The 27,591-nt window shown below is 33.3% G+C and overlaps 1 protein-coding gene across 5 annotated transcripts in view; it reads left to right on the forward strand.

Annotated features, from left to right (window-relative positions):
• CACNA2D1 (calcium voltage-gated channel auxiliary subunit alpha2delta 1) overlaps positions 1 to 27,591 on the forward strand; it is a 656,564-nt gene that overhangs the window by 115,055 nt on the left and 513,918 nt on the right. For all 5 annotated transcript variants that reach the window (XM_031938658.1, XM_031938660.1, XM_031938659.1 and 2 more), the window contains exon 2: positions 3,126 to 3,207. In XM_031938658.1, the coding sequence (XP_031794518.1) occupies positions 3,126 to 3,207 (82 nt within the window). The remainder of the gene's footprint in view (positions 1 to 3,125; positions 3,208 to 27,591) is intronic.

Genomic DNA, 27,591 nt, shown 5'->3' on the forward strand with positions numbered 1-27,591 from the left:
TTTTACAAAGTTCAGAAATTCTCAGAGAAATAAAATATGTTGTGTTAAAGGTCACTTATTTTACTTGTTGCAGAGTAGTCTTGAATTTATATCATATGATATTCTTCTATGATTGTTTGGTATTTCTGAATGAAGGTTAGAACTAGTATGAATTTTTGAACTCAGATGATCCCTATCATATTACTTTACAATGTGCTTGCTACCTTTACTTTGTAATCATATTTCCTTTTTTCAAAGGAAATTTTTGACAAAGAAGTTCCACAATTGCTTTTCAGGCAAAATAATGACACTTCAGTGAATGTTGGGAAGTGACAGATTTCTAAGTAAGAACTAAGTAAGTTTCAGATACAACATTTTGATTAGGCCTTGTATTGATTACTTTTGTTTTGTTGCTCATCCTTCATTTTTGAAGAGGGACCAGTGCCATTACAGGTGATGTTTTGACTTGCATATGAATTGGATTTAAATGAGGCAGAGTTGCACAAAGCCAACAGCTTTATTCTTCATTGAATTCCAACGACAAGACAAAAATCAAGATGATTGATGACTGATCAAGTTTTGTATTGATCAAAATTTAGACCTCATTCAAATTTATTTCTCTACAAACCTATTTAGCTTCTTGATTTTCTAACTAAGTGAATTTCAAAAATTCTTCCTTCCTTCATAATCCTGGGAAGTGCATAAGAGCTTAATCAACTTGAGGTTATTCTCTGACCAAATATATTGGATCTGGAAAAACAAGATTTCATGTACATGTTTAAACATGCCATATAATTTATTGTCGTAAGAATTTTAAGTGGGTACATAGGAATCTGGTGCCTTTATGAATCTAATCTGAGATCATTCAAACTTTGTCTCCATCTCTCTTTCATTTTATACATTTATGAATTATATCGATTTTGATTAAAAATAGGCAAACTTTCTTAAGAAAAGTGTGCTAAGCATATGGATTTATGCTTATAACATGGTTAGGATAGACTATATCAATCATCATGAATACTATTGTAGCACATTAAAATTATGAACATGCTTCTTTTTGATTCTTCCAACTTTTTTATTTTACTTTTCTTTTTTTCATAATCATTTCATCCTGCAATGTTCTTAACTTTGGTTTCTTTGATTTCCACCCGCTTTTCTGCTAATATATTTATGTATCATTGTCATTGATAATCGTGTTCCCTTTCCTAATTTTGTTAATTCATCTCCAAGTTTTACTGTTTTTATGCTTTACTTAATTTGTGCCTATTTTTAGGCATTTTTCTTTTCTAATTTCACCCTTGTGCTCTTTTCTTTTGGCATTTAAAATTTGGGGAGGTATTTGTTTTTAAATTTTTACTGTAATTTCCTAAGTGGTTAATTTCTCCAGTAATTTTTTTTTTCTCTTAAAACTTTTACCTGTTTGAAGAGAGGGGTAGTATTGCCTTTATATTTTTACACTTATTTATCTATATATGGATCATGCACAAAAAATACTTAATTCCAGAATTCATTCCCTTGCCTTTTGTTATCTTACCACATACAGCTACCATGTACTTGGGAGTGGAAGTAAAATTTTAGCCATAATTTCTTGAAATAAAAAAATATTGATGTTGTTATAAAAATTTGTATAAATTGATATAAAATATAGAATTAATTAAAACTGACATAAAAATGTAGAATTAATTTCAAATTCAGCAAGGACATACTGCATTTTAGGGAGAAAATGGACATGAAAAACCTAATATTTTGTATATTTGAGTGAGAAAACTCATTGAACCACTGATGTCACCAATGACACCAATGCTATTCCTAGTTTTCTCCTAAAATATGTAAAGTTTGAAGAAGAAAAATGTCTTGATGTTGGGAAATTAATTTCTGTAGATTATTGAATATTTTTCTTAAATGTGCATGTATTGTAAGCCAATGCTACATAGCTCACATATACAATACTTGCAAACATGTAAATTTGTAATAGTAATAATTATAGCAGTACTTCATATTTTTGGTAACATTTAATTTATTTCTCAAAGAAGTTTCATATAGCATATTTTATAATTGTATTCTCATGCCAGTTCTGTGAGGTAGACATTATTATTCCCATCGTAGAGATTAATGAGCTGGAAGGTCAGCAAGGTTAGAAAAAGATAAGAAGCTTGTACAATAAGATAATACTTCCCCTTCATCGAAGAGCAATTACTGGGACTTGTATTCTTAGTACTTAGCCTCCTAGATCAAAGAACTATAAGTACAGCTTAAGATACCTATCACATCTTTTGCTTTTAAATTTTCTCTGAAAGAAAATGAATGGTCATTTGATAAATTTTGGACAATGCCTAGAACATTGTGGATTCATAATAAATATTAAGCAGACAAGAATTTGTTTTCTTTTTCTGTGTGTCTTAAAAATCACTAGATTTAAGTTCTACATCTCCAATTTTCACATTTGCCATATAACCTTGACCAAATCTATTAAAATAGTCCTAGTTTCTCATTTGGAAAATTAAGGGAGAGGGAAAGAAGCATTTATTGAATGCCTATTACATTCCAGCCACTATACTAAGCATATTGCAAATATATTTTATTGTTTGATCCTCATAATACTTCTGTTGTTGTTCAGTTATTTCTTTATGACCCCATTTGAGGTTTTCTTGGCAGAAATACTGCAGTGATTTGCCATTTCCTTTTTTTTGGCTCTTGTTACAGTGAGGAAACTGAAGCAAACAGGGTGAAATGACTTGCACAGAATCACATAGCTCATAAGTGTCAGATTTTAACTTTGGTCTCCAAGTCTCTGTCTACTAGGTTGGATTATATGATGTCTTAGATCCCTTTCTCTCTTCAAAATCCTGTGATTTTTGTGGTTCTAAGCTATTCCTCAGACCTCATTGATCTGAGCTATTTTTGAATCTTCACAGGATAACCTACAAACAAAAAAATAAACAAACACTTAGGTAATTAGAGGGGATGGTAAAGGAAGCAAAGAGGGAAAAAGTCTATTGAAAATAGATCCCTTCCTTTATCAAGGGGACTTCAGGATTGATCTGCCACATAAGTATAAACTGTCAACTTCTATTTGTGTTTGTGATCTTCACAGTCAATTGCCATTGATCTTATGGGACATTCTTTCTCTTTTCTCATCTCCGCAGCATCAAGTCATGGGTGGATAAAATGCAAGATGAACTTGTCACACTGGCAAGGACAGCAAGTGGAGTGACTCAGCTTCGAGATGTAAGTTACAATCAAAAGACTAACTCACAGGGAGAACTGAAATGGGCAAAACTGATGGCATGCTTCATCTGGATAGATCAGTTAGTTGTTCTGACAGCTGAGTGAGTTCTATGTGATCGAAAGTCTATGTTAAAATGTTTATTTACTTTAGTATCTAAATATAGGAAACTTTTGTTTTATGTTACATTATTTGTTTATATCTAAGGGGGGTAAAGTTTTAAGGGTACAGGGGCAGGGTCGAAGATGTAGGAAGAATGGAATGGGTTAGATAGGACCTACATTGTTAAGGATTTAAAAACTAAACAGAGAATGTTACATTTAATCCTGGAGTTAATAGAACAATTGGAATTTATTAAATAAGAGTGGGGGAAGGGTGACACAATCAAATCTGTACATTAGGACAAATTTTATTTAGAAGTTATATGTCATCTTATTATAACTCACAGTTACACAGTTCCTCAGAAGTGTGAAGAATGATCAAAACATAATATTTGGAAAAAATATGCTAGAAATTAATTCCTATATTCAAACTATTATAATTGCCCAAAAAGTAGTCATCTTGAATGATGATAATGCTGTTTTACTGTTTGTCTTTTGTTTTAGTATCTCACAGTGCACTTTTCAAATAAATTTTCAGTGATTTGTCAGAATTCATAAAAATGCTTCCTCATATGCTGTGAAACCTTGCTTTTCTGAGAATATGACTAGATAAAAAGGTGATATGGTATACAGATGAATGTCTGCATATAGGAATACAAAGTACATGCACATACACACACACACACACACACACACACACACACACCTTATTTAGCAAACTAGTCAGAATAAAAATTCCACATTGTCTTGCAAAGTATATCTTAGAATTTCTGACATAATTTTATTTAACAAACCTATATTCAAATACAATACGAGGATGAAACACTGGAAAGGAATAATCCCCCCCAAAAAAATTATAAGTACATAGCAAAAAATGTCAATTAACTAGGGAATTATAGCAAGTATAAGAAACAAAAATTATATATATATATATATATATATATATATATATATATATATATTTTTTTTTTTTTTTAGAAAATATGAAAGTGTAAAATACAACATGCTAAGAATTTTGTTGGTGACCTTTGAAGAGTTCAGCTCAAACTATCATGAATCCTAAGTATCAAAATCCAGAAATACCAGTACATATGATAAAGTTTATATATAGTGATTTTTTGGCTAAATTAAATAGATGCAAAAATTTGAAAGGAACTTTTATGGGTGGGTCAAAACCAGGTGAATGTATAATTACCATTAGATCACATACAGTGTGGTCCAAAGTAGATAAATTGTTGCTGTCCATAAAGACAAAATTGGAAAATATGAAGTGTCAATTTGGGGAATACATATTTTCAAAAGGAATGCATGGATCAATGGTACATTACAGTTATATAATATTTCTCAGACAAATTACCTTAGCAATAAGCAAAACCGAAATGTTTATTGTCCCATGTTATACTGCTAAGTGGAGAGCCTAATGGGTGGGGAAATGCAAAGCAAAATGTTGAGATCAATGGCAAGAAGGACAAAGGAATATCTAATTACATATATGGAATTATGATTGTGATAACCTTCTATTTGTTTCTCTCTGTGTGAGGGAATGAGGGAAATCTCCATCAAATCCAGTAATTGAGCAGATTGAATCATTGTTTTGGGACAAAAAACAAATGTTATACTAAAATATTTTGGCGTGTTTGGGAGTGCCCAATAATTGAGTTATTAACACAGTGTGCATGTAGAAGCAGTCAGTCAATAAGCATTTATTAAATACCTACTATGTACAAAGTGCTATGCTAAGTGGTTGGGATATAAAAAGATGCAAAAGACATTGCTTACCCCAAGAAGATCACAATCAAATGTAATGACAACAAGCAAGCAAATGTATCTGTCTTTGTGTAGCCAGCCTTTCTCTAATATTAACTTTTTTCCCCCCTTTAATCATGTTCCTATTTCCTGGGTGTGAATTAAAACTCCACATGATTTTATACTTGATTTTCTTGATACTAATGATTTATCTTTTATAATGTGGATATTTTATAATTCTTTTGAAAACTAATCATGTCTTTGCTATTTATATATTGGCAAAATATGTTTCAATACTGTACACTTGTGTTAGTTCTTTATGTATCTTAATTGTGAGCCTTTTATCAAATATATTTTACAATGATTTTTTTCCCTATAAATTGTTTTTGTTTAACAGGGTCATGTGATTAATAGATCAGACCAACAGTGTGGATGCACACACTTAGGGTTCCAACAGATTACTCATATTATTCTTGGGTCAAGACAGAGAAAAAAAGGCTAATTGACAGTACAGCTAGGTCAGCTTGAAACTGGTTGAATGTTTGGAATGAAAGTGTATTAATGTGTTAGTATCTAATGAAGGAGAATTTAAGTGTCAGAGAGATCTGTCCTTGGTTTTCTGCCATTCAACAATGACTACTTGGATAAAATAATAGAAATTATTTTTTTGTTTTGTTTTTTAATAACAATAGATTTTTATTTTTCAAAATACACACAAAGATCGTTTTCAACTTTCACCCTTGGACAATCTTGTGTTTGCAAATTTTTCTCCTCCTTTTCCCCCTTCCCCCTCTCCTAGCCAGCAAGTAATCCAAAATAGATTAAAGATGTACAATTCAACAGAAATTAGTTTTAGTGAATGTATGAATGATACAAGATTAAGAAGTATAATTTACATTTTAGATGATATATCATACAGAAGATTTCAATAGTATGTAATCATGGGTTGAATCTAATAGAATGAAATTTGGTAGAGATTATTACTGAAAAGGCCCAAATCAACCTTAGTGTTGGATTGAGATGGATGTAGACAACAATGCCTATGAAACAATTTGGGGGTTTCAGTTGACTTCCAATTCAATGCGTTTGAACAGTATGACATAGTAGTCTGGAATAAATTAACCTTTCCCAGGCTGCATTGAGCAGGTTATCATTCATAATGCAAAAAGTGATAGTTCCACTATATCAGAGTTCTACTATATCTACTATACTATAACAGAACTCCACGTTTGGAATCAGGAGGTCTTGATTTCAAATCAAGCCTCATGTACTTACTAGCTGTGTGACTCTGGGCACATTTAACCTTGTTTGCCTCAATTTCCTCATCTGTAAAATGAGCCGGAAAAGGAAATCGTAAAAGACCTTAGTATCTTTGTCACCAGAACCCCAAGTTGGGTCAGAGTTAGACACAATTGAAATGAATGAAAAACAATTCTGTCTAAATCAAACCACACCTGAAATATTGTGCTTTGTTTTCAGGGAACCACATTTAGGAAGGATGTTGGTAGACCAAAGCATTTGGAGAAAAGAGCATGAGAAGAAGCAGTGTATTAGTTCTTTCTTCCCCAGCTTAAGTGATGTTATAAGTAAAGGAGTAAAAGTCAGCTTCTGAGGTCCCTCCAAACTTAGTTTTTGTGATTTGTTGAGTTGATTATAAGCTTTAGTTTTGTAAAGCTATTTGTTATTCATGGAGTAATTTATTTGTTGCGTTTCTTCCATAATAATTATTAAAATTTGCTTGAAATTAAAGTAAGAAAGACTATGATGTTTTGATTATTGTTGAGTGTGGGCCCTGTGCCACTTATTAAAGGAGATTTGGCCTAGAAGGAGGAAACGTGCCTTGTAGAAAAAAGGGCAGGAACTGAGAGAAGGAACAGAAGTCTCAGCCAAAAGGTTTCAGAAATATGATTAGCTTAGAAAGTTAGGCAGGAGGATAGCCAGAAAAACTCTATGTAGAGAGGAAGGTAATGAATTAACCTTATGACCCTTTGTGTCATAAATGCTTTTTTGCCTGAGGCATCCTCTTGTAGGGGAAGTAATAGTAATAGGATATATTCCTATGGCATTCAACTGAGTCTGTGTCACTTTAGGCCAGGATAATTTTGTATCAAATAAGTGTTGTGATTCCCTGAAATATAGATTTGTAGTTCACCAGTCCTTTTATATAGTGGCCTATATCCTTCTTTCAATTTTAATATCTAATATTTATCTAGTACTTTAAGGTTTACAAAGTGCTTCACACATATTTGCTCATTTTATCCTCATAATAGAAAAGGTGCTATTATCATCCCAATTTTTAAAAATGAGGAAATTGAGGCAAATAGAGGGACTTGCTCAAGCTCACACAGCTAGTTACTGTGTGAACCTGTTTTTGATCCAGGGCCAGGACCATCTAGCTATCACTATGTTGAAAGTCCATTGATGTAACTTCACATATTGTTATTATGTTTAGTGAATAAGATCTAAAGAAATACCAATATCCTGCCTATATTTCTCAGTGTGTATTTGTTGTAGGTAATATGTGTTGAGCGCAAGGGGACAATTAGACTTATCTCATCTTTCCAAACTTCTTTTCATGCCTTATTAGCCATCCAAAGCTTCTGAGATTATATTGGTCTTTTCTATAGGACCTATAACTCATCATTAAGATGTTACCTTGATGTAGATAGGGCTTTTTTTTTTTTTAATTGGACCTCTGCTTTCACTGAGGCTTCTACAAATGTAGATTAGTTCTTTGTAAGTTAGTCTTAGAGATAGATCAGTTCTTTGTAAGTTAGTCTTAGAGAACTGCCTGACTCTTGTGTTAATATAGTATGCATCAAAAGAAAATCTTGAATCCTTTACATCTTGACTTGAAGGCTAGCTCTCTTTTTCATTATTTCACAGTGCCTCTAGATATACCCCACCTAAACCATTGTATCCTACCAGCTTGCTATTTTTATTTATTCATTTATTTTATACAAATATCTGCCTAATTACCTAAGCTTTAAATTTGAGTCATCTTTGAATTTCTATTCTTTTTTTACTCTCCAAATAGAATCTGTTGCCACATCTTGTATATTCTGCCTCCATAACATTTCTCACACTGATACTTTTGTCATGCAGTCTCATCCCACTCTATGTGACCCCATTTGGGGTTTTCTTAGCAAAGTTATTTGAGTAGTTTGCAGTTTCTTGTTTCATAAAGGAGAAATTGAGGCAAACAAGGTTAAGGATTTTGTCCAGGGTCATTTAGAAATAAACTCCTATAGGTTACTCAGGCAACCTTTAAATTGCAGGAGTCATAATGAGATGAAATTTTGGGTGGGATTGATCTAACAGGAAAACTCATCTTTTTAAAAAATAAAGAAATTTGTGTGTGTGTGTGTGTGTGTGTGTATGTGTGTGTGTGTGTGTGAGAAAATTGATAGATTCTGGCCTTGGGTAAAAGCAGATTTTCCTTTTATTTAGATACTCTAGGCAAGATGTTATAGGTATAGATACATCTCTTTGAGCAAGAATGAATGATCATCAACCAAATCATTTCTAATGGAGCAGTAATGAACTGAACTAACTATACCCAGAAAAAGAACTCTGGGAGATGACTAAAAACCATTACATTGAATTCCCAGTCCCTATATTTATGCACACCTGCATCTTTGTTTTCCTTCACAAGCTAATTGTACAATAATTCAGAGTCTGATTCTTTTTGTACAGCAAAATAATGTTGTGGTCATGTATACTTATTGTGTATCTAAGTTATATTTTAATATATTTAACATCTACTGGTCATCCTGCCATTTAGGGGAGGGGGTGGGGGGGGGTAAGAGGTGAAAAATTGGAACAAGAGGTTTGGCAATTGTTAATGCTGTAAAGTTACCCATGTATATATCCTGTAAATTAAAGGCTATTAAATAAAAAAAAAAAAAAAAAAAAAGAATGAATGATCATTCAAGTCTCCCAGATTCTCATTAGAACAAGTTTGCCTCTTATAATATTCATTTTTTCATTACTTGTTAACAACCAATAAGAGTTGATTGTCATTCTCAGGAATATCCATTCTTCTAAGAGCATATAACGGTTAAGTTCTATGATGGGATCTTTGGCATTTGAGAATGGCATTAAGCCCTTTTATTAATTATTGCTAGCATAATTAATAAAATTATTGCTTACCCAGGAACTATGTCCTCTGAACATTTTGCATATTATATTATCAAATAATGATTTTAAGTAGATAAATCAACGAATGGAAATTGCATTGATAGTAAATAGAAATTTTGCATTACCATTTGAACAATATTAATTTAAAACATTGAAAGCATGACTACATAGTTTTGTGAATTTTATTTGTTGATACTTTTTTAGTTCCTTATAATACCTTTCTCATTTTGTTTGAATTTCCTGAAGCTTTTCTTTTCTATATTTTGAAAAGGTGAAACTAAATAAAAGGTTGCTATCTTTGATGATACTATTACCATTTCAGTGAAAGCTATAAATAAGTTAAAGCCTTGTCACCCAATTATGCAGATTCAATTCATGAAAATTTCATAGTTTGATTCATATTGTTTTCTAACTAGAAGCATGGGGGGAAAGTCCAAGATGAGTCACTTGGAAAGAATAATTTAAGGAGTTACATTCTTGTTATTGTACAGAGAAATACTTTATGTACATCTTCATTTAATATATTGTTATATATGTATAATATATATAGATAAAAGATAAAAATACTTGTCAACAAATTTTAGGTAATTTTTTTCTTGTGGATTCCTCAAATTGTAGGAAATAAGTTGAAAGTTTTAAAATGTTTTCAAAGAAAATTTAAGATTTCAAAGACAAATTTTTACAATATGTGTGTATATATAATGTACATATATAATTATATGTATGTTTTCATATTTATATAAATATGTAGGCATAAGTATTATGATAAACTGGGTTTTTTTTTTTGCTTTTACATCCATGATGCTTATCATAGTGCCTGCACCCTGAAACAAACGAATTAATAGTACTTTCATTATGCTATTTATTTCAGTTTAAAAAAGAGATTAGTGGATATAATGCTGGATTTGATATCAGCAAGTCCAAAACTAAAATCCTGCCACAGACTCTAACAGTGTTATTATCTTGGGCAGTAATTTAAACTTCCTCAATCTATTTCCTCATATATAAAATGAAGACCAAAGCACCTATCTTACAATGTTGTTTACAATGACAATTTCAGTATTTTTATGGTGATCTGAAAATCAAATAATGTGAAATAATATGTATATATATATGTGTATACTTATGTACAAGTATATATTGCATCATTTGATTTTATATATATATATATATATATATACATATATTACATGTATGTATGTGTATGCATTATAGACTTATGCATGTATGGTTTCTTTGCAAGAAGAGGAAAGGAGTACATGGGATAATATGGTAATATAAAAAAAATATCAGTGATAATGATTTTTTTAAACAGGATAAAAGTATTTAAATGCAACCCCCCCAAAAAACAACAACATGGAAAACAATACAACACAATAGTCATTCCAAGAACATATAAAATATTCAACATTCCTCACCTTCCCTTCCAACTTTGCTAGGAACAGAGAGATGAGTTTTCTTAATTTCTCTCCAGAGGCAAGTTTAGTATTTTAATTAAAGAGTTTTCAGTTTCTTTTTCATTTGTTTCCATTTATATTGTTTTAGTCATTAGTTACTTTGTTTTTCTGTTTCATTTTTTGTGATTTTCACAACAATTTTTGCGATTCAAATTGTTTTCCAAGAAGCTTTTCTCTTCGCAACTCCATCAATATTATGTTGGCAGGCCTATTCTCCAGAAGTCCCTGTAACATTATTTTCCTCTTTTATCATCTAGCTAATTTACTGGATGCAACTTCTTAGAGAAATGATTATTTCCCTTCTATTAATAAGCAACAATTAGTTGAGATTAAGATTTTCTCATCAATTTCCTCATTTGGAAATCATCCTCATTTATAGGTTATTTGCTCATTATTTGAAGGACATTTTTGAAATTTGAGATTGCCCAAATCCTTGGGATAAATGTTACAAAGAGAATCTAATCTAGATGGAATTTTTAAACCACCATCATTTATTGTTCACTGACTGGGTGAAGGATAGAATCTTTTATTTAAGATTCCTACTTCCCCATCCCCCAAGCTGAAGTTGTCTGGGCAAGTCTCTTTGTCCATGAGTGATTATATCCAATCCCTCTTTAGAGTAGACCCACCTTCATTATAATATTCATTTTTTCATTAATTGTTAACCAATCAGAGTTGATCACAGCATCAGGAGGCCTCTATAAGGGATCTTTTGTTTATGAGAGAAAGCCAAATGAATACCCTTTTATTATCTCCTAGCTATAATTAATAAAATGATTAGTTACCCAGAAATTATGTCTATAAGACTTTTCATATATCACACTTCCATCAATTATTAAACCTTTATTAAAACTGCTTTATGTCAAGCAAGTGCTAAGCACTTGAGACCTTATTGATATGTTGATTTGAATTTATGTTAGCCTCTAAAAGAACAGAGTTCCATTTGGTTGTTTGTGTGTGTGTGTGTGTGTGTGTTAGTATTGGATAGTATTGGACTATCCATTAAGGAAAGATTGTTGATGAGTTATTTTTGAAATGAAGTTGATTCTTTGTGACCCTTTTCATTTTCTAGGTATTTAATATCTCTTGCATAGAATTTTGTCAAAAAATAAATAAATGTTCAGTTCATTGGCTTATTTTATACAAACCTGATTCCCTTCCTTTTATTTATTATATTTATTTATTCTACCATTCTGTGATATCTCTCCTTTCTCCTTTTCAGCAATCCTATCTGTCCATTATTCAATACCTGAGTTCATATAGAGCCTTTGAATTTTAGAAATTGATTAATAACCTAAAATCACATGATGCTAATGTGCTAGAAAGGAATTAACAGTTGACTTAACTTAGCCTCATTTAACAGATGAATAAACTGACTCTGAGAGAGAACATGGTTTGTCCAAGAAGACAGTTATTAAGTTCAAGAATTGCTGTCTCCCTATTCCTATACTTTTTTCATTTTACCAGATTGTTTTAAATTTTGATTTTTTTAAATAAAATTCAGTACAGAATAAGCTTAACGTAAGAAAACATATATGAAAATTCTTCTATATGCTTTTGTTTGCAGAAGTGGCAAAGAATGGGTGGGGAATATTTAACAGTGTCAGACCTGTCTGATATGTGGGTTATTATAAGTAAAACATTTTTCTTCTTTCAAATAATTTGTCATAATCAGTTTCTTTTGGGGAGGAGGAATGGTGATTTACGTTAAGAAAGGAAAGTAATAAAAACAAAAGAGAAAATTTAATTTTCAAAAATTATCTACCAAAACTGATGTACCACCAAAAACATTCAAAGGAAAGCAAATAAAATCCCACTATTTAATTGGCCTTCAGACAAAGACATGTAGTATAAAAGAATTAAGTAATTTGAAGAATTTAAAAAATTATTTCAGCAGGCTTTCTTTTTCCTAAATGTTATAATTATTTCTTGAAAAGCTATCCTAAGAGAAAGAGAAACTCTCAAAGTGCTGAGCAGAGAAAGGACAGAGAGAATAATATAATAAAGTTTTATATCTATGGGGAATGACATGGATAAAATCTATTATTGAAAATCCAGAATTTCATTTTTGAAGATTTGGCAGAATGAATGAGAGTTGCTAATAATGCTGTGACCAAAATAGCACCCTATATAACAATCAGCTCAATATATTTGGGACATTAAGGACAAATCTGTCTGTTTTTTCCTCTTCAATTATGCTATGTAGTTATTAAGACTGAAGAATGATCTTATTTTTCAAAAGTGAAACCAATTCAGGACACTGAATCTAAGTAATTAAGGGACTTTGCCTTTAAAAGCCTGGTATAGAATCTCCCACAATATTATTGCTCTTTGGGGGTTTCTTTATAAATTTCTTATTAATAATTCATTAACATAATGAGCCCTATTCTCTCTGAATGTTTGTGGTTTACTCACTGAAAAAAAGCCAGCTTTCTTTGGATTGTCTGTCTCACTTCTTCCACACATTCTTTACTTTTCTGCATTTTCACAAATGTTCCAAATAACTTCATAGCAACACATGGAATATTAGAAGTAGGTTTAAAAGCACAAGATGTAGTGTATTAGTGGGGAAGGCTGGGGAGAACTGGCTCCAGAGTCAAAGAATGTGAGTTCAACTATATGAACATGGACTAGTCCCTTAATCTTTAGCCTCAGATTCCTCATATGTAAAACAAGCAAATAAGAGCTACTGCTACTTTCTTCATCTTCATCTTTGTTTCTGCTGCTACTTTTCTTTTTCTTCTTCCTTTCTCCTCTTCTTCCTTTTTCCTCCTGTTCCTCTTCTTTTCTCCTCCTCTTCTTCCTCCTCCTTTCCTCCTCTTCTCTTCCTACTCTTCCTTTTCCTCTTTCTTCTCCTTGTCCTCTTCATCCTTGTCCTCGTCATCCTTCCCTCTCTCCTCTTCCCTCTCCCCCCCTCCTCCCTCCTTTCCCCTCATCCCTATCATTCTCTCTTCCCTCTCTCCTTCCTCTTCTTTCTTCCTCCTTTCTTTTCTTCTTTTTTTCTTTTTCCTCTCCTCTTCTTCCTCCTCCTCCCCTTCTTCTCTTTCTTTCCCTCTTCCCCCTCTTCCCTCTCTTCCCCTCTTCCCTCTCTCCCCCTTCTTCCTTTCTCCCCCTTTCCTGCTCTCCTCCCTCTTCTCTCCTCCTTTCTTCTCTCCTCCCTTTTCCTCCTTCCTCCTCTCTCCTCCTCCTTCCTCCTCCCTCCTCCTCCTCCTTCTCTTTTGAGGATCCATTTATCTCTAGGTATTTGTATGTATAGAAAAGTATTAGTGGGAAGCTCAGTAGTGTAATGAATATTGGCTGTTTCACTTAGTCAGAAAGAACTGAGTATGAATACTGCCTTTGTCACAAATTTTGTTATCCCAAGAATGTCTTTTAATGTCTCTGTGCTTCAGTTTTCTTCCTTATTAAAGGAGGGAGTTAGACAATGTCAGCTAATGACCCTTCCAGGGCTAAATCTATGTTCTTAAAAATGTAGCATTCTTATCACAAATCCTTTTAAAATGAAATGAAACATTCTTATTGCAAACCTTTATTTAAAACAAAGGAAAACTCTCCCCCAACCACACACATATACAAATCTCTTTTAGGTAAAAGAACATGCACTTTAGACAATGATATCAAAAATACCTCTCCATATAGTATTCTCCATTTGTGCTCATAGTGGTTGAATGTTAACAGGTCTATTACTTCTATACAAAATTTGGAACATTTTGTCTTTCTCTTATTTTTGTATCATTTCCTTTGTCCCAAGCCATTTTCATTCTTGGAGAAACTCTTCTTAATACACTTACTATTTTCTTGCTTTCTTCCTTTTATTAAAATAATTAATATGATTTTACTCATTTACACTTATTAACAGGATGATCACTACTCTAATGGCATAATTTGTATTTTGATTAAATTCTAATGGCAAAATTAAAAATCTGGGTTATCTAGTGTCCTCTTTTTTTTTTTTTGTTATTTTAGCAGGTTTTATTGATATCTTTTGTCTTTATATCATCTAAATTTTCCCCACTATGCCTTTTCCCTCACCAAGAGATTCATCCTTGATAAAAATAGAGCAAAAAAGGGTAAAAATCAACAACAGTTATCTCTGTTGTCTTTTTTCCTTCTTTCTTCCTTTCCTTCTTCAATTGGTAGTCTTCCCCACTGGCTCTCAAGGACTTAGATTTTGGCAACTAGAGGACTATTTTTATGGCTTCTAGGGACTAAGGAGCTTGTGTGCTTTGTTAATAACACCTTCAAGATCTGAAACTTGATAGACAGCTCTTCTCTCTAGATTCTCTTCCAGTCCCTTTTATCGTCCCTGTCTGAGCAGGATTCAGGCCTTTCTCTGTCATAATCCCTCTTTCTATTGGCATTCAGATATTTATTTGATATTTCATATGCAACCAAGCTCTAAATTTATCTAGGATTGAGTCTAATCTGCAGAATGACACAAAATAAACTTTGGGGTTTATGTTGTCTCTGTCCCAAGTGTACTCTGGAAAAATCTAAGAATAATCTCTGTAGATGGTGGTGAAAGGTCATTTTGTATCATGTATAAGCATTAAAGATAACAATGCATTTAGTGATAATTGGATGGCCTTTCTTATCCCATTGATGATGTATAAAACTCAAGGGAATTGAACACACACACACATATATACTCCTATATGACATATCTATACTAAAGATATAATAATATATACATACATATATGTATGTATACACATACTCACCCACTCTTTCCATTCACTTACCCTAGTGACAAACATACTTGGAAACTTCCTGGACAAGGAATACCCTTTCCTACCATTTGGATAACTCCTAATAATAGTAGATACCAAAATTCAGTTTTTCTCTCATATTACATTTTCTTCTGTTTGTCTTTAATTTTTTCTACATTAGAATCTATAAACATAAAAGTCTTCTTTTTTAAAGAGACATACTGACCAAAAAGTTCTTTTGTCTTGATAGATTCTTAGATTATACTACCCTGAAAAGTATTTCCATGGGTTATTTGGTTGAGAACATGTCTGCCTTAACCATAACCTCTTTAAGAACTCTTGATAGTCTATAATTAATGCCCATTATGCTGCCATTTCTTATGCTAGATAAGTCTACTCTTGAGTTTCTGATTCCTGATCTAATAAAAAGAAAAAAAAAAGGAGGCCAAAATGTGGACAGGAATATGGGATTCAAAATTTCTCTCATGTGCCATCTAGACCCACACATTTTCATTTCAATTTTCCCACATATTTTGCATTATATATTCGGGTCAAAATCTAGGTAGAGTGATAATATGGAAATTTTTCTATACCCAAACCTATAGTTTGCGAAGGGTCTTTGGAAGAAAAAGTAGGAAACAGAAAAGAACACTAAATAGGTCTGTTTATTCTTTCTCATAAACCAACAAATTAAATCTTTTAAATAACTGAAGCCTGTTTTTTTTTTTAAAGGGAGGATATATTTATACCTATAGAGGTACATAAAAACAATAAAAAATTAATAAACTTGCTATATTGATCATCTGCCTGGCACCTGAGAAGTACATTTTTATTTTAAATAGAATTTAATGGCATTTTTCTATTTTAATTTTTTCCTTCCCTTCCTTCTGATGTCCTGAAATATACTCCTATTCTACTTCTATCACTTCTACCTCTAGACTCTAACAAAGAAATTCTACAATGGAAACATTCTTTTTGTTAGTAAAGATATTATTCTGTCCCACTAAGTTGATTTTAAATTTGAGATGTCATATATTATCATATCATAGTTCAGCTTTTTATTAGTGTAAATGTTCATCTTCCAATGTGTTGTCAAGATAGAAACAAAACTATTTTTTTTTTTAAGATTAGGAAAATTCATTAAAATATTAAGGCACTGCTTTGCCTGAAAGTTTTTTTTTTTTTAAAGAAAGGATAATTATTACAGTCTTGCTGGGAAAAACATTCCATCATATATTTATTTTTCTTCCATTTTCATTAAATGAATACTGCTGCATTTTAGCAGGAGTTAAAGATATGAAAAGTGACTCAATAATTCTCAACAGCATTTTGAGTTGCTGTTTATATAAGTTGTTTTGGATAAACAGTTATTTTCCACTAGTGACTCATGAGATTAGCAGGTTAGAATGAGTCTATTTTGCATAGACATTATGTGTTCAGTTTTATGCAAATATAATATTCCATTTAATTTCAAGGCTGACAAAAGTATAATATGCTTATTACCTGTCGAAATAGTATATGAATTTATTGCTTTCTATGTTGAATCCTCTCATGTTCTGCTGTGCACATGGCATTTTTTTCCTTCTCCTTTTTGTATTTAAGTTTAATTAAAAAAAAAAAAAAAGAAATAGATGCAAGAAGCACACCACAAAGCTTCTATTGGGTGGGGGGGGGGGTGGAGTCTGTTGAAATTGAAGGATAATAAAAGGGTTGGGGATGAGCTCTCTTTCACCTCCTACATTCATAGCTTCCATTTTAATTAATTATTTGCGGGACTAGGCTCTAAAATCTGTATAGAGAACTAATAAGATAGTATATATTCTCAAAATTTGGTTCACTGGGTAAAATTCTGGTTATTCCATTTAAATTATGACTCTGATCAAGAGAATTGACATCTAAACTCAGTAATGCTGCAGTAATATCTCTATTGATATTGGATATTTTAAGCTATATTCCTGTTTCTCACCAGGCAAGGTGGGATAACAATAGCTGACTACTTGTAAGAACAGGTGTGTTTTGAGTACAAAAATAAGATTAAAACATGGGAATATGTTTTCTTTTTTGAAAGCTAGAAATATAAATTTAAGTACTATTTTTTTTCATTTTCCTGTTTTATGTATGTTCTTTTAAATTCAGCCACAGAATGTTATAACTAAAAATGTCCCCAGTTTTATAAAGTGTGGGGAGGAATGGGGAAGAAACCTGTGGAAATCTGTGATTTCTTTGGGTAACTCCCAGTGAGGAAACTTCCACTGCCATTGCTGATTAGTTACACGGATATCAAACAGTAAAATAACTCCCAGGGATCCTGTAGGAAAATGTGTCAGAGAAGGTACTTGAACCCCACTCATTATAAGGGCAGCCTTTTATTCACTTTAACATGATACCTTTCTAGATGTAGAGATATAAAAATAAAAGTCGTACTTAGCACAGGGCCTACCACATAGTAGAGCTTGTAGAAACCTTGAGTTCATTATTTATATTTGATAGAGAAGAGTCCAGTTAGAATGTAGAATGCATTTTCATTAGAGGTCCTAGGGTCATTCTTCCTGGTGACTAGAAAGCCTAGCATGTTTCTGAAGTAGATTCATATACAATCAAGTGTGTATAAACCCATTTTGCGTTTATAGGCAAGAGACTAGACTCTAGAAATCACCTCTAGCAATATATATGGTGACAGGTTTGTGACAAGAACTGGATCAGAATCTTAGGAACTCGCTCGGAAATATTGTTACCACCAAACAGGAGACATTAACAAAGAGAGATAGTCTATTATCTGAGCCTCTCTGTATTACCACTCTGCTAGTGACCTTTTTGTATTCAAAATTGTTTGGACTATGGTAGAATTGGAGGAAGGATAAAAGATTATTTATTGTTTCTCCATATATCACTAGAATAGTTTGGCAGACTTAGCTGACAGATAGAGTGACAGATAGTTGTCTCAGTCTATTGTGTCTATTATCTTCACAAGTGGGAAGAGACCTGATAGCTCATAAATGTTGTAGCCATTGGTAAGTGGCTTCTTCCCTAGAATGAAGATGAATGTCATAAAAGATCCAAGGCATCGTTTGCTACAATACAATCTAGCTACAAGGGATATACATTTTTTATCTCCCCCCCCTTTTCTTTTATATCTATTATGTTCAGAGAGTCTGAAGAAGCCACCACAAAAGTGATCTTATGATAATTTTATATATTTACTTTCATTAGAAAAATTATCAGAATTACTAGGTAGCTTATTTATCCATTGGAAAAAATATGTTCTCTGTTAATAGAGCATAAAAATAAAGGTCACTTAAAATGAGATTGCTTTAAAAATTATATTATGAACAACTAAAAAAAAAAAACTCGGGCTATTTGGGGCTGGGGATATTATACAGTCAGTTTAATCAGTCTATGATTATTTTTCATGTGTTTTTAATAGGATCTATTATGATTTCTTCTTGCTTTAATTGAAAGTACATTTTTGTGATCAAAATATATGCTTAAAACTTAACCTTTATATAACATCAAAAAATAAAAGATCAACAGAAGCCCAGATAAGAATATTACTTTGGGAGTAATAATAAAATGGGATATATATATATAGCTTCTCTATTACTAAACTGTTACTCAAAAATTCATTCCCACAATGCTTTGCACATATTAGGCGCATGAATATAATGAGTATGTGCCCATGAGAAAGATATAAAAAATGATTATAACTTAAAATTACTTCAATTTCTATCATTTGCAGTTATGTTCAATTCATGGATTTTTATTTGACATATTTTGTATAATTGGCAGTATGGGTTCATCCATAAAGAATGAACCAATCAAAATTGGAAACTAGTATGGCAGAAACTAGGCATTGACTCACACTTAACACTGTACACCAAGATAAGGTCAAAATGGGTTCATGACCTAGGCATAAAGAATGAGATTATAAATAAATTAGAGGAGCACAGGATACTTTACCTCTCAGACCTATGGAAGAGGAAGGAATTTATGACCAAAGAAGAACTAGAGATCATTACTGATCACAAAAGAGAAAATTGTGATTATAACAAATTGAAAAGTTTTTGTACAAGCAAAACTAATGCAGACAAGATTAGAAGGGAAGCAATAAACTGGGAAAACATTTTTACAGTCAAAGGTTCTGATAAAGGCTTCATTTCCAAAATATAGAGAGAATTGACTCTAATTTATAAAAAAACAAGCCATTCTCCAATTGATAAATGGTCAAAGGATATGAACGGACAATTCTCAGATGAAGAAATTGAAACTATTTCTAGCCATATGAAAAGATGCTCCAAGTCATTATTAATCAGAGAAATGCAAAGACAACTCTGAGATACTACTACATACCTGTCAGACTGTCTAGAATGACAGGGAAAGATAATGCAGAATGTTGGAAGGGTTATGGGAAGCCTGGGACACTGATACATCGTTGGTGGAATTGTGAACACATCCAGCCATTCTGGAGAGTGATTTGAAACTATGTTCAAAAAGTTATCAACCTTCACATACCTTTTGATCCAGCACTATTTCTACTGAGCTTATATCCCAAAGAGATCTTAAAAAAGGGAAAGGGACCTGTATGTGCAAGAATGTTTGTGGCAGCCCTCTTTGTAGTGGCCAGAAACTGGAAACTGAGTGGATGTCCATAAATTGGAGAATGGCTGAATAAATTGTGGTATATCAATAATATGGAATATTATTGTTCTGTAAGAAATGACCAGCAGGATGATTTCAGAACAGCCTGGAGAGACTTACACGAACTGATGCTGAGTGAAATGAGCAAGACCAGGCGATCATTATATACTTCAACAACAATACTATATGATGATCAATTCTGATGAACCTGGCCATCTTCAGCAATGAGATGAACCAAATCAGTTCCAATGGAGCAATAATGAACTGAATTAGCTACACCCTGCGAAAGAACTCTGGGAGATGACTAAGAACCATTACATTGAATTCCCAATCCCTATATTTTTCCCTGCCTGCATTTTTGATTTCTTTCACAGGCTAATTGTACAATATTTCAAAGTCCCATTCTTTTTGTACAGCAAAATAACGGCTTGGACATGTATACTTATTTTGTATTTAATTTATACTTTAATATATTTAGCATGTATTGGTCATTCTGCCAGCCAGGGGAGGGGATGGGGGGAAGGAGGGGAAAAATTGGAACAAAAGGTTTGGCAATTGTCAATGCTGTAAAATTACCCATGCATATAACTTGTAAATAAAAAGCTATTAAATTTTTTTTAAAAAGCTATAATAAAAAAAGAAAAAAAAAGAATGAATCAATCCTAATCACAAAACGTATATATCCTTATAATCATAAAACATTTAGCTAATAGCTTCTATGACAATTTGTGACCCTATATAGTGGAGTTATTTGTCATTATCTTCTCCAGTTCATTTTACAGATGAGGAAATGGAGGTAGATAGGGTTAAATGACTTTCCCAGCATCACTCAAATAGTAAATATCTGAGGCCTGATTTGTATTTAGGAAGATGTCTTCTTGACATTAGTGCTCTGTACCTAGCTGCCCAATATAGAGATGAGTGACACTATTTGTATTTGAATTTCATCCACTAGTCTAGACTTAAAGTCACAGATGTTAATTTTCATATTATTATGTTGACAATTTAGATTAAATTTAAATGTTAATAAACTTAAATGTTAATAATTCAGATTAGACTTAAAAGTGTGTTGAGTATAAATTTTATTTTTTTTGGAGGTGGGGAGTTTGAGAGCCAATTGTTAAATGTTTAGTTGCACATCACTGGACATAAAGATAAAGGTGAGACATTTCTTCCCCTCAAGATACTTATATTTTACTGACAATAGATATAATTTTTTTAAAGATAAATAAATATTGTATATATTTAAATAAATACACGGTGATGGCACTAGGTAACTTAGTGGATAGAGCACTAGGCCGGAAGATAGAGACTTGAGTTCAAATGCAGCTCTCAGTGGGAGCAAGCAAGTCATTAACTTCTGTTCCACTTGAGCATTGGAGAAGGAAGTAGCAAACAACTACAGTATCTTTGCCAAGAAAACCCCATACAGACAGATTGTGTCCATGGAGCCATAAAGAGTCAGATAAGATTTAATAACAACAACCAGCACCATCATTCTCTTTCTAGCTTATGGTTTATACTTAGCCCCATGAGATCTGTACTGTCTGAACTATTGGCTTGGCTTTGCAAGTTGGATATTGCTCAGGATCTGTGTGAATGATACCTTTCTTAAAAGAGTACATTGAAATAATGGGAAATCATCTTCTGTCTCTAGAAGGTCTGATAATTGAACTTGCAAAGTTAAGCCAAGTTCTCATTCATGTGTCTATTTCTGTCCTGCTTCTGCAGCAGATTGCTTAAAGTCTTGGACACTAAATTTCTTGATGTGGGAAATTCAGTATCAGGATTGCTCTCTCAATGCTGGTGTGTCTTCTGAAGATGAAAAAAAGTGTGTGTGTGTGTGTGTGTGTGTGTGTGTATGTGTGTATGTGTGTGTGAGATAGAGAAGGAGAGGAAGAGACAGAAAGACTGAGACTGTCATGATTTTTGGTCAGAACCTATGTTTTTTTAATTAGTGTAAACTATTCTTGGTATGTAAAAGAATATAGATTTGTAATGTTTAGTCTTAGAGACTAACCTGAGGCATTAAGAGGTTAAGTGAATTGCCAATGGTTATACAGCTAGTTTGTGTCAATAGCATTCAGGTCTTCATAGTTTTAGAACTCTCCATCCTTCCATTATACCATGATGCCTCAGTAGGGAGAAGGAGATGATAATGAAAAAAGTCAATTTTAGTTTTTTCTTAAAGTAGTAAATGATATAGAATGGAGAAAAGAAATGAACCATTGAGAATATATCTATATAACCCCCTCCAAACTGCCAGTCACTTTGGGGGATTCAATCCCCAAAGAGTAGCTAGGTACTTTTCCTCTTATTGTTCCAAAGGTAACCCATAGGCATTGGAGATGGTTTCTATTATTCTTGTTCATATGCACCCACCTAGTATGCTTCTCGATATCAATTAATTAGCCAGAGTTAGTTTTTAAACAGAACCATAACTTGAAATGGAATAACTAACCTCTCTGCCTTCCCTTCTCCCCCTTCCCATCCTGAACCCCCAACCAAGAACATTGGGACATACTCTACTACAAGTATGTAATCTAGAGGGCTGAAATAAATGAGGTAGTCCTGGTAACATGCTATCTAGATACTTAGAAAAGAAGGCTAATAAAGCTTCTGGTAGTTTAAAGAAAAATGTAAATCCTTCTTCTTCTGTTTTCTTCCTAAACTTGCTTGGTAAGTATTATGGCAGGGTTCTAGGGATTATCCATGACTGGAATGGACTGATAAAAGAAAGGCAAAAGAATCATATTTATTTTGGGGAAATGAATTGCTTTTATAAAATTCTGGGATTTTTGTGATCTAGAACAAGAACAAGTGGGATTCAGAACCAATCTATTAATATTATTTTTCCTTTATTTCATTGAAGTTTTAGTCTTTCTTCTACTTTAGGAAGTCATTAAACATGTATTAAACACCTACTATGTGCCAGGCACTGTGCTGATTCCTGGGAATAGAAAAGGAGAAAGGAAAATCCCTGCTCTCAAGGAGCTCATGATTTAATTTTGGGGGGAGAAGCAATAACAAATATGTGTAAACCTCTATACAAGAAAAAATAGTCAAAAAGAGGAGGCACTAAAATTAAGAGGAGATGGGAAAGACTTCTTTGGAAGACAATATTTTGTTAGAACTTGAAAAACCTAGTATAGTAAACTGAGATGAGGAAGGAGAGCCGTCTATTCATGAAATGCTCCAGAACTGAGAGACTGAGTATCTTGTTAATCAAACAGCGAGGACTACATTAGTAGCCTGAAGAATATGTGGTAAGAAACCAGGTATAAGAAGAATGTAAAGGTAGGGGTTACAGAGTAAATTATAAAAAAGGTTTTGAATGCTGTGAAGCTATTTAGGAGACACTGTTTTCTAGAGCTAAGGCCCGCCCAGTAAGCTGGAAGCATACATACAACAGTCCTTTGACTGATCTCAGCCACAGCAAAATCCCAGAATTAGGATTTATGATTTTAAGAATTTAGCCCTATTTTCCAGGAGATACTGACCTTGAGAGATGGAGCTACAGCCAACATGCTGAAGCAAAAAGCAATCATTCACACCTCCTGATACTCTAATCCTGTGTTTTTAACTACTAAGTGAACTAAACAAAGGGTTTCATTCCTTTTCCACCACACTAATTCTGGTTTTGTACCCCACTGAACGATCACAAGGTTCAACAATTCAAATAACTTAAGAGACTTCTCCCCACAGGACCCAAGAAAGCCTGTATTTTACTGTAATGTCCAAACTAGCTCTCTGGAGGGGGCCTCAGGATCAGTCACAGTCAGGATTAATAAAAGTTCTTGGTCTTTAGGGGAAGAAGTGAAGGAGACAGGCAATCTGCCATGTGGCTTGCCAAAAATGTATCCTCGATTATGGGGTCCAGAGCCTCCAACTTCTCTCCTCCTTGTCCTGCAGCCAAGTAACTCTGTCTTCTTTCCCCCAGCCCTCCAATCCTTACCTACAAATATCTCACTATCAAACATTTAGGAAGCACCAAAGGTGAGGAGTCATCACATCAACATCCCATCTAAATATATATAGAATCATTTTCTCACATCGAATAAGTAATTAGCCTTAAGTGTTTTGCTGTCTGATTCAAGCATACTTTTTAAGAGTTTCAGCCCTCTACATTTTACCTCAAGAAACTATTCACTCAAAAGTCATTGTCTTATGTTTCATTTTTTATGATTTACATGCATAAAAATCCTACCCCTGCCATAAGCCAAAAGACACTCTTCTCAGGAGGACTTCCACTCACAAGCATTTTTCTTACTTTGAAATTAAATCTCTGAATCCCCCATCTCTAGTCTTTGTTTGACTGCAACCACCTACAAGTTAAATTATTTCTAGTCCACTTGAAATTACCAAACAAATGATTTTTTATTTAATCCTGGAGGCAATAGGGATCACTAGACTTTCTTTCTTAAGGTGATGACATGGTCAGATGTATAACATAAGAAAGAGCAATAGGGCAACACTTAAAATAATTGATAGAGTAGGATAACAGAGTAGAAGTTCTGTTGAAAGAGATGGGAGGAAATAGGATCACTATGGCCATCTCTTCATGTGAGATTATGGTTAAGGTAGAGATATGGCAGAAGACTTATGAGGGATATGAGCAAAGGAGAGGGAGCTCATGATTAATAACCATATTTTTAATGTAAAATATGAAGCAAAGTTCTAGATAGGGAAAAGAAAGATTTAAGTATATCCAACTCAGTTACCATCATTTTCATGAAACTGTGGCCAACTTCTCTTTAGGGAAAAAAAATCTCTCCTTCATAGAGTTGTAAAATATCTTTGCCTTTGCCTAGACCTCTCCATTGTCCCACTTGGCCTTGAATCCTAGTTGTTTTGTGTTTGTTCCCTTCCCCTCTCTTCTCCTTAACATCCATTGCTCATGGACATGTTCTAGACTATAAATTACTGGAGCAGAGCAGAGTGTGATATCTTTCTCAGAGTTATATAACAGGATGGGGCCTCTTTGATCTCAGGTGTCTGACTTCATTTTTATTTGTGGCAATCAATCTCTATGACTTAATGGTCCTTTGACTACCTGCCCCCTCTGGTGCACCTCCTCCCATTTCCTCTTAAAGGTTTCATCAGTCATGCCTTCCCCACCACCTTTCTCTATTATTGCACATGGAACAAATTCAATGAAATAGGTAACATAGGCAGGTAAGGTTGGTAAACAACCTATCTTATGGCATAATTCTATGTATGTTTTTCAGAGATTGGCACATAGGCTTCTCATAAATTGGACATCCTATCTATTGGCCAATTAACATTAATAGTGTTATTTTTGGTTTTTAATTGGGATATTAAATAGTATGTAGTTTGGATTGATACTGTGACACATTCTATTGGACAAGTTGGGCTTCAGTTTATAAATTCCCTTTCTGACCATTATTACTCGACTGAATTTAGCCCAGGTATAAGAATTTCTACTCACAGGTCTGATCTTTGTATTCCCAGGCCATAGCAAAATGCCTTGAGGGCTATAATAGGTGGACCTAAAAGAAATAAAACTAAATAATGCCCACATAGTAATAACATCATACAATTTATTTAATGAACCAGATTGTCAAAATCGCACTCTTGTTTTTTCTGGCTAATACTTTTTCTTTGGACCTAAGTTCTTCATAGTAAATTATTATTGAGTTAAGCATTTATTAAGTACTTAATATGTTTCTGACACTGTTAAACACTGAGCATACAGACAAAGGCAAAAATAGTCCTTGCTCCAAAGTGCTGGGAAAATAGTTTCCAAATAGATGGAAAAACCATGTATTTACAAGATAAAAATAGGTTGAATCAAAGCCAATCAGAGAGAAGACCCTAGTATTAAAGAAGACTGGAAAAGACTTCTTATAGAATGGGGAATTTTAACTGAGATTTAAAAGATTCTAGGGAATTTAGCAGGCAGAGATGAGGAAAGAGAGCTTCTGGGCATGAGAACCTCATATACAAATGCTGATTTGGAAGTTGAAGTGTTTTGTGCAAGGAGTAGGTCAGTTCTAATGTGTCACCAAAAATGGTTGAAGGGAATAATGTATAAGAAGCTTGGGAAGGTAGAGAGGGCTAGGTTTTAAAAGCCAGAGTAATGGTATAGAATTGGAATTTATTAGATGAGGATGTGGATTGGACAGATCTAGAGAACTTTGCTCATAGAAAAGGATGCAATAGATTCTACTTTCTGTACCTTGGTTTCTGAAAACATCACATATCTGCCTAGGATTTTATTTTTTTAATAGCATATTGCTGAGTTTTGTAACTAAGTATATTGGAAAATACTCAGAGGATTAAAAAAATTCTAAAGTACTGACATTATAACTTTAGAAAAGATTTAATCAATACTGACCCTCCATATATATGTAAATAGAAAAAAAGCCTTTTAAGCCTTTTTTTAGTCTCATATTATGCCTTACCGAACTGTGCCTTCTGGATATTTCTTTATTTTCAGCAAGATTTTTTTTCACTTTACTCTTGTCCAAGCTGCACGCTATACTCATGACTTGCATAGATTCACCTTAACAAGATATTTTATCTCTTTCAAAATATGCTTCCTCAATCCTTATCTCTGTATGAATGTTTGTTATTGTAAAGGTGACTAGCACCTTGTTCTCTGCAACTTTCAATAAATCTCCTGGGCTCCAAACCTTTGGGAAACTTGAAGCTATTTTCTTGACTTTTGTGCTTCTTGGCTATAGGCTCATTGTCAAAAAATACATTGTCCCTTTAGTCCTTTGAGGTGTGTGTGTGTGTGTGTGTGTATGTGTGTGTGTGTATGTGTAAAAATAGAGAGGGACACAGAGAAAGACGCAAAGACACAGAGATAGAGGGAGGGAGGGAGGAGAGACACACACACACAGAGATAGAAACAGAGGGAGAGAATAACTTATCATGTTGTTAAATGGGAGAACTGGTCAGTGAAGGCCCTGTTACATAAGTGTGTAACAGACTCTACCTGCTGACAGCTAATCTTGGGGTTTACTAAGTCTTTTCTGAAAGTACTAGGAAGCTACAAAGTAGAGGAGCATGACTAGTTATTCTGTCTGTGGCTGGCTCTCTTTGCTTTATGAGTAATGAAGAAAACCTTTTGGATTGAGTGTTAATCCAGAAGTAACTGCATATATGTGTGTGTGTGTGTGTGTGTGTGTGTGTACACACAGACACATACACACATACATACAAGGCCTTTTCCTGAACTTTAATTTCTCTTTGTGACTTCAGACTCTCTCCTAGAATTCATTGGCAGTTATCCTTTTTTCCTTTATCTTCCTAGGAATATGGGAATGGAAATCTTTTCTCGGTTTTTTTGACCACTCTTTTCTCTTGTGGTTGGTTTGCATAATAGTGTTTTTAAATGCATAAAATAAATTATACAGGAATACAAAGAAAACCAAAGCTAACAACATTATATATATATATATATATATATATATTTATATAATATTTGTGTATGTATTCTTCTCTGAGTTTACAGATCCTCTATAAGGTCCACAGACCTATTCTTTGAATCTCAGGTTAGGATCCAGGTTCCCTCTGTTCTAGAAGGCATAAAGCTCAAGAACATTAGTCTCAGCCTCTATGATCAATTC

Source organism: Sarcophilus harrisii, chromosome 5, assembly GCF_902635505.1.
Source record: "Sarcophilus harrisii chromosome 5, mSarHar1.11, whole genome shotgun sequence".
NCBI classification, from domain to species: Eukaryota; Metazoa; Chordata; class Mammalia; order Dasyuromorphia; family Dasyuridae; genus Sarcophilus; species Sarcophilus harrisii.